General features: G+C 29.2%; 1 protein-coding gene across 2 annotated transcripts; it reads left to right on the top strand.

Moving 5' to 3' along the window:
* Positions 1–351: 351 nt before the first annotated feature.
* On the top strand, positions 352–8,550 carry LOC105561432 (lipase 3-like). Of its 2 annotated transcripts, none has more exons than XM_012011406.1 (9): positions 352–615; positions 2,518–2,834; positions 3,276–3,474; positions 4,338–4,452; positions 5,428–5,671; positions 6,125–6,283; positions 6,460–6,544; positions 6,855–6,997; positions 8,098–8,550. In XM_012011406.1, the coding sequence occupies exons 2-9, from the start codon at positions 2,625–2,627 to the stop codon at positions 8,290–8,292; spliced, it is 1,350 nt and encodes a 449-aa protein (XP_011866796.1). In that variant the 5' UTR covers positions 352–615; positions 2,518–2,624; the 3' UTR covers positions 8,293–8,550. The 2 variants fall into 2 exon arrangements, with proteins under 2 accessions (XP_011866796.1, XP_011866797.1); XM_012011407.1 differs by lacking the exon at positions 352–615 and adding an exon at positions 834–881.
* Positions 8,551–9,010: the final 460 nt, after the last annotated feature.

The raw sequence follows: 9,010 nt of genomic DNA, 5'->3' as shown, positions 1-9,010 counted from the left end.
GGAAAACCTTTAGTGCCAATAAAGGAGATTTTCCTGTTGCCAGTGGTGTCGAATCATCCACCCTTCATTTTAAATTAAAAATTTAATAAAAAGTTCCATATTGGATCTTTTTGGCACGGTCACCTGCGCGTGGCTCGCATTGACCTTCTTCTCCTCACCAATTAGAAACTCCAACACATTAGAAACATTTGTTTCTCGTTGAATTATTTCCAGATTATGCACATTAGCTAAAAGGACAAGGTTACTTGTAAATATTCAAACATCAATGATTTGGTATAATCAGACAATAATCGACTATTCAGCAGGACTGGTCTTCCTTGATAATGTCGACAGCCTCGAAATATCGGTGAATTCTCGTACAAATTTACACGGCTCAGAGGATATAATGCCAGATTATCGTAGTAAGGCTGCAGCGATTCTGCATATATATTTGTCTGAGCACAGCTGCGCGTCGCTTACAGTTTCAACTTATCCGCCGTGTGTGACAGTTAGCGTTTTTATGCTTTGGTGAGACCAAAACACGATTTGCAAGTGTAAAGATCAAACAACATACTGCTGAGAATGTGCTTTTCAACTTTTGAGCGCTAATTTAAAGTTTTCAAAATGACTACATTGGTAAGTATATTAATGTACGTAATAAAATGTACGTAAAAACTATTGGATAATATAAAACAAATAGAAACATGCAACTAAAGTTATCATTTTCTAGTTTCAAAATTTGTGGTAATAAATAGATTAAGCGATTAACAACATTTATAATATGAATGTTAATGATTTAATAAATCAGAAATTTAATATAAATTAAAGAATTCACTGCTTAAAAGAGCAAAAGGACAAGAAAATATCCATTGAAATCCACAAGGACAATAAAATAAAACCTAGTGAGTCTGACTATTGTGTTACAAATTATTAAATTTCAATATTTCATTGTTTAAATTAACTTTACTTTATGAATATTATAAAATTTGAAAAATAAAAGGTGTGAAAAAGAGCAATACGTGTTATCGCATACGCAACATCCGTGCGCTTCGTCGTGTGCACAGATGTATTTTTATGTTCTGTATACTGAAATGTGTTAATAGCAGACAGACCGTGCTTTCCAGCAAGCGACACAAGTCGACACAAGTGTCGTTCTGTCTTTATTATTCATTGAATGCGAAGAAAGACAGAACGACATTTGTGTCGACTTGTGTCGCTTGCTGGAAAGCACGGAGCGTCTTTTGTAGACTGTTAACCTTTTTATAATTTTATTTTAATATTTTTACACACGGAGCAGCTAAAGAAAAATCTAAGAACATGAGAAAAAAGTGATATAATTCCACTTAGAAGAATGACAGTAATTTTATAAAAAATGCATAAACATTTATTGCATGTGTCATTTTTCTTAAACTATACCTTTTAAAACATTATAGAAAATAACTTCTAAGATGAGCCTATGTCACTCTGCATCAAATCTTTCTTGTTCTTGAAATAGATTTAAATAACATATAAAAATTTATATAAAAAATTATATAAAATCAAATAAGACAGAGTATTTAAAAAAATTAAAATGCAAAAATTCAATTTAGATAGAAAGAATTAATTTTGCACAAAGTCAATTCTAAAAATTGACTTAATTTTGTTTAATTTGACTGATTATAAATAAATTTTAAATAGATAATGTTTTCTTAAATCGATTAACTCAAAGAATTCTCTTGCCTGCCTTATTAAAAGATTTAGAACGAAAAATTAGAAGGAGGTATTTTAATTCAAATCCTAATGACAAGTTTTAAAACCAGGCGATTAATAGGTCGCGCGTAATTATATATCATACCACAGTTGATTTCCATATCCAGAACTAGCAATTTTCACAGATAAAATCCAGGTGGCCCCTCTTCACCTTCCTACTCTCGCTGCTCAATTGGCCTTTACGTAAATTCCTGTTTTGCGTATTACAATTTCACAACCACACGCATAATCAAATAATGATTAGGAAATACGGATTAGACATCCAGTTATTTATAAAACTTACGTTACTTTGTGTTTGAAAACAGGTGGAGAGATCAAGTTATTTTCATTAATTATACATTAACTTATTTAATAAGCGCATTAAACAATTCATTAAAGCGCATATAGCAAAAATACCTGCCAAAACATGAGCTTAATAGTCAATTCTTGAAATACTTTGTGACGGGATAAATATACAAAACATTTAATGTCAAAATGTCACACACATTAATACATAATTTATTGATCTAGTAAAATAATAAGTTAAAACGAAATTGTTGCTTTTAACAAATTCAAGTTTACTTAGTTAAATAAATAACAAAACTTCGTGATTTCATTTAAACCAACTTTTAATAATATTATTAAATTAATTACTAAGTATTTCGGGTCAAAGATTGATCATTAATACAGCTGAATATTTATCCCAATTTCTTTAAAATTAAAGGAAGATCAACGACAAATAATTAATGAATAAACTATTTAATTTAATAAACCACTTGAGAAATAAACTAATCCTAATTGCATTTGTAGGTTTCTAGAAATACAAAGACGCCAGAATACCACAGTACTTATATCGAATAATATTGTGGGTACTTACAAGTTATAGTTTATAATAGCGAGAGTATAAACGATATATAATGAGAATGGACATGAAACTTGTTTCCTTCGTACTTATACTTACTGTAGTGTTGCTGGAAGCGAAAATAAATTTCTGGGAAGACTTACAATTAGCAATCTCTCGGAAAGCAATATTCAACTATCTGTTCGCGAAAACTCCCAATGTAGTAAGAGTAAGGAAACCAGAAAAGATCGTGACACAAGCAAACTATGTAACCACATTGGATTTTGTAAGTGTATCGAAATTGCCTTTTAATAATTTGTCACATTAAAGACGCACTTGAAAAAAATAATGGCGTAACTAAAAGACTACATAGATGAAATAATCTTGTTGATGCCAAAGACATCTTGATATTGTATATCGAGGATCGTATAGCCAGTAGCAGGTAGCACCATCAAATTTTCTTTTGTTCAAACAACAAAACAATTTAATAAAATAATGTTGTCTATGAAATAAGATTTTATTTTGAATTGTACAAGATATTTAAAAAAGATTTCAAGGCCTATTATTATTAAAGGAAATATTATTTCTTTTGCATAAATAAATATCCCTTGTTATTTTATCCAACAAGCATTACGTATATAATAAAATATTACGTGTGAAAGTATTACAATAGGATTGTTGAGAAATCTCGAATCCTTTTTTTTTAACATTCTACGTGTCTACGTAGATCGGTTTAGTAGAAAGATACGGTTACCCTGCCGAGGAGCATTACGTCACAACGGAAGATGGTTACAACTTGGTGATACACAGAATATCAGGAAGTCCTTTGTCTAACAATCAACAGAGAAAAAAAGTTATATTTCTTCAACACGGTTTATTGGGTTCATCCGATTCCTGGGTGTCAATCGGCGCTGGCAAAGACCTTGGTAAGTGACCGCCAATTTAGCAACATTACTATTAAATATGTTAATCAGATTCAAACTTAAGTTTATAGTCCAGGCAGCGATAAATGTAACCTCGAGAAACTCCTTATTTTCGCTTTCTGCTCATCCTAAAATCTTGCCTTACTCGCGGCATACCGAACGATTTTATTATGGATTTATGGAAAGTGAAATCATGAAATATTTATTTATGTAGATATTAAAAAAATTTCTAACAGTATGAGTTGTGAAATTTTCAATATTTAAAGTAACAGTTCTGTGCATATAGATACATACAATAACTACTTATTAGATAGCTATATTTACAGGCGGTATCATTGACGATCAATATGTTCACCTTGACATTATTAAATTTCAAGTACTTATAATGGCAACAGTAAGACAACTTCGGTAGTGAAAGTGAAGTTTAGTCGGCTTATATATAGCAGGGAATACGGATCAAGAACAACCATGCAGAAATAACCGAAAGTAAAAAATAATTCTGGTGTAAATTTTTGCACAGGTTTAACTGGAATAATTTTGTTAGAAAAATCTTGTGTTATTTTATTAAAAAGAACAAAGTTTTGTAAATTAAAAGAAACAATAAATGAAATTAACAGAATTTTTGAATTAACAAACTAACTTGGAAAAACTGATAATACTCACTGGAATAAGTACAAAATAAGTAAATATATATATATATTAAATATATATATTAAAATAAGTAAAGTTATCAGAATAGAGATACAGAATATATGTCCTGAAAAAAGAAGAAAGCAACTACATTTTTATCAGCAAATACGTCTATTAATAATTAATTTGATACTATGATAAGAGAACCAGTTATGCATTATTACTTTATATTATAGCATTTTTATTGGCTGATCAAGGATATGATGTGTGGGTTGGAAATGTCAGGGGAAATTCGTATTGCAGATCGCATGTAAAACTGTCCCCACAAAATAAAGATTTTTGGCAATTTAGGTAAAATTTTATTTTACAAGAACCATTTTAATGAAATTATCTTTGTTAATTTTAACGTTTTATTAATTTAAATAGCTCTCAATGAATAAAAGGGTTAAGAGCCTTGACTAGGTGTTAGTGTCACAATAATAAAATTCTTATATATTTAAAACATAAAAATACAAACGTTTCGGCCTTTCTCTAGGCCATCTTCAGTGTATAAAATAAATAGAGTATAAAATATAATTTAGATATAAAGTCAAAAGATAAAAAGATAAAAATCGCTCGCAACGCAAATCATAACAGCTGTAAAGTGTGAGCCGTTTTTTTCGGATTTTGTGTTGTAGAGGTGGTAAAGATGACTTCGACTTTTACCACCTCTACAACACAAAAATTTATATCTCGACGACGATCTGTCAACCTACAGCAGCTAATAAATCCGAAAAAAACGGCTCACACTTTACAGCTGTTATGATTTGCGTTGCGAGCGATTTTTATCTTTTTATCTTTTGACTTTATATCTAAATTATATTTTATACTCTATTTATTTTATACACTGAAGATGGCCTAGAGAAAGGCCGAAACGTTTGTATTTTTATGTTTTAAATTTTAAATATATGAGAATTTTATTATTGTGATACTAACACCTAGTCAAGGCACTCTAGTCAAGGCACTTAGCCTTTTTATTCATTGATTGTTATTCGTCAGAGCCTTATTCTATTATTAAATAGCTTTATATTTATCTATTTCTATTTCTTTCATTTTACTTAATTTAAAGATTTCTTTCTCTTTAAATTACTAGTTAAAATCGATTTTTTATAGTCAAAAATATGAACATTTATAATAGTGTGCATAAATGTATTGTATATCTCAATATTTTTATTAAAAGAAAATTTATTCTAATTAAGTTGAAAAATTTGGACCTAAAAGAATATTTATTAGTTTTGCAATATCCAAAAAGATCGTAAAATAGAAAATTACGCTTTTATTGTCTAGCTATGACGAGATAGGAACGAAAGACCTACCAGTTATGATCGATTATGTACTCAGTAACACAAAACAAAAGACTCTACGCTATGTCGGTCACTCAATGGGGACTACTACATTATTTATTTTATTATCCACGAAACCAGAATACAATGTGAAAATAAAATTGGGTATCCTTCTTGCTCCGGTCGGTATTTGGAAAGAAATATCTACCCCGGTGGAACATATTTATAATAGAATACCAAAGTTAAAGGTAAAGAGATGTCAAAATTGTATAAAAGTATATTTTCCATGTATACAGTATAAATTTTATATTAGCATTGGATTAATGAAAAAATAATGTTTATTAGCACTATTTTGTCATTATTTTTATTATTAATATAATTATAATTAATAACGTTATGTACAGACCATTTTTAGTAAATAATTAGTTGAATAAAACATTATTTTTTATAATATTGTATATTTTATTGTGAGTTTTTTATATTAAATAGTCATTTATAAAATGTTTTGCTATCGTATACTTAATAGCAACCATTAAGATTTTTACTTTGTGGATTTTTCATAATTGAAAAAAATTTCGATTTACTCCAAAGTGTTTAACAAAGTGATTACGTTGATTATGTAAATTAAATCTTGTTATTTCTAAATCTTTTTTAGATTTTTTTATATTTCTTATAATCACACATTAATATTTGTTCAATAGGGATTTTTAGATTCCAACGGAATATATGAAATAGCTACCTTGTCATCAAAGAGCATCTCTATCGGAAGAACACTATGTTCAGATACGGCAGTTACCCAGGCTGTCTGCATTGCAATATTTTTTTTGTTATCCGGATCTGACCCAGCACAACTTAACACTGTACGTTATATGTATATCTCTAATCTCGAACTTAGCACCAGTTTGCTAATTATAGTATATTGCTACTGCTTTTATTTTTTAGGACTAACAGTTACAACAGTAGTTTAGTAAAAATTATAAATACAGTTTTATTTCTTAATATACAACACAATTATTTTTACTGATATTTATTGCAGACGATGTTACCAGAAATATTATCACATTTCCCGAGCGGCGCTTCCGTACAGACATTTCATCATTTTTACCAAAATATTGCTACACGTGAGCGATCCTCTCATCTTTAGAAATACAATAATATAAATTAAGATGTTAATTATGAAAGAAGAGATATACGCGTTAAAAGTATCTAAAATCTTGGTTATTAATATTCAGTTTTTATGTTTACTTTCTTCTTATTATTTTCATTAATAAAATAATTGTCCTACTAGTTAGTCTTTTTAGTAGATTAGTCGCAACGTGATACTTTACATTTACTTAAAATTTAAATTTGTACTTTTTGTAAATATCTTTTAATTTTAATTGCATATTTATGTAGAATTTAAATTAAAGTAATTTATATTGATTGTTTCAGAAAAATTTCAAGCTTACGATTATGGATATTTTAACAATTACAAGCAATATGGACAGTCAACCCCTCTGATTTATGATCTTAAGAAAGTTACCGCCCCCATGGCTTTATTTTACGGCGACAATGATCAGCTTGATCTAAAATCGGTAAGTTCACTTACTCATTGATGCATTTTTATAAAAACTTGACTGAACTTTTCGATAGAAAAATATATGTATATCGCAGAAAAAGGAAATAAAATTTTATAAATTATATAGCATGTACAGCCTTGGCCAAAAATATTTGCAACTTGTGTGAAACCTCAATAACTTTAAAATACTTTACATTCAGGTTAAATAAACAATATCCGTTGATGACTTTCAGTTTCTTTATAACAATTTATGTTGTATCTCACAGTATTATGACAACATTTCACTCTTTTTGCGATATTCGTGTTTTATTTTTTCCTTCCTCAAAAGCAATTGTATTTTCAGACGTTTAGCTAAATCCAATTTGCACGTTTTTGGCATTTTTGTAGCAAAATAATATTATCCTTTAGAGTAAGCCACCACAAGTTGAAGATTATTGAGCAATGTGCACACTGCCGATACGCAACAATATACAAAATAGTCGGTTAGAGTCAAAAGAAGTTACATTTCTAAGAATTGAGGGAGTGGCAAATACTTTTGGCCAAGGCTGTAGTTCTTTGATAGACCTTTATTTGTTTCACGCGAGCTACTTAGATAAAAGATTGAAAATATTTTCTTTATATGATTTTTTTTTTACGATATTATCAGAATATCTTTCCTCGCTTTCTTCCTCCCACCTGCCTTCTTTTTCTTATTCTATTCCTTAATCTTAATTTTATGTACGCATGTATGTGCAAAGAAACCTTCTAGAAGATAATTGCTTACATTTCTCATTATAAATTCAGGGATTTTTACTGATCGTATCTGGCAATTAAAATTGAGTTTTTTATATTATATTAAAGCAGTAATTAACAAATTCAGGGATTTTTACTGACCGTATCTGGCAATTAAAATTCTTATTGCGAAAAATATTACCCCAGCCAGGATTCGAACCTGGGACCTCCCTACAATCCGTGACGGGCGTCGCGGATTGTAGGGAGGTCCCAGGTTCGAATCCTGGCTGGGGTAATATTTTTCGCAATAAGAATTTTAATACTGCTGGCGACTATTAAGATTAATCTTACTAGTTTTTCATTATAGTTATCAATAATTTTTGTTTCTCATAATCTTTTTCCCAGAGCGTTCTCGAGACATCCAAGCATCTACCGAACATTATTCTACTGGAACAAATTCCGTATAAATTGTTCACCCATCTGGATTTTCTATGGGCCACCGATGGAAAAGCTCTATTATACGACCGTGTAATAGAGGTACTTGAGGAGTTGATATTTCGCAGACTGTGTCAATCTATGAATAGTTTGACTTTCTGTTGAAAAATTTATTTACTTTTGGATTATAATAATGTTTATAATCCAATAATAGAAAAGCTTATACTAAATTACTGGCTGAAAAATATGCTGCAAATTATCCTTTTTTGACAAACATTTAAAAATATAATATTATTGCATCATCCCAGCAACGCCGTGTTTCTGCCGGAAGAATTTTTTCTAAAAACCTGGCAATATATTAGCTATAATAACAATAAGGCATTAAGATATGTATAGTATGTAATTGATTGATTAAAGATAATATTGAGTAAATAAGTATACTTAAATGATATATTTTTTACTTCTTTGTGACAAATTCTAAAGTGTAATTTATCAACTGATTTTGTCACTGTTATTAATAAATTTTTCTTGTACTTTGATTGTAGGTGCGTCTTCAAATATGCTATTATAAGCACTTGTAAATATATTAAATATAAATTGTATATATATTGTGAATATATCTGTAATCTTATTATTATTCGTTTAGTTATTGAACTTTGTATACCACTGTATTACAATAAGTAGATACGCTTTTTGTTTCAATTCCGATTTGTGATTAATTCGTACTTGCATTGACTGAAAATTCTAAAAGAATAATTGCCTTAGTTTCTGGAGTTGGTGACAATGTGTTATTAGCCGATCAATGAATAATAAAAATTGACAATGTATTTTGTCATAATTTACAGCAGTCACGTATAAAGGACTTTAGTGGAAACTTGCAGAA

Source organism: Vollenhovia emeryi, unplaced genomic scaffold (genome assembly GCF_000949405.1).
Source record: "Vollenhovia emeryi isolate VEMERY1.0 unplaced genomic scaffold, V.emery_V1.0 DF939207.1, whole genome shotgun sequence".
Classification (NCBI taxonomy): domain Eukaryota; kingdom Metazoa; phylum Arthropoda; class Insecta; order Hymenoptera; family Formicidae; genus Vollenhovia; species Vollenhovia emeryi.
Note: the sequence above shows the minus strand (reverse complement) of the source record. Positions and strands in the feature narration are given on the sequence as shown.

Bases quoted from the DNA above. Each gene is read 5' to 3' on its own strand.
- LOC105561432 (XM_012011406.1), top strand. From the start codon at position 2,625: ATGAGAATGGACATGAAACTTGTTTCCTTCGTACTTATACTTACTGTA. The intron at 5,672-6,124 runs GTAAAGAGATGT...TTTGTTCAATAG, and splicing joins ATAGAATACCAAAGTTAAAG to GGATTTTTAGATTCCAACGG. The intron at 6,545-6,854 runs GTGAGCGATCCT...TGATTGTTTCAG, and splicing joins TTACCAAAATATTGCTACAC to AAAAATTTCAAGCTTACGAT.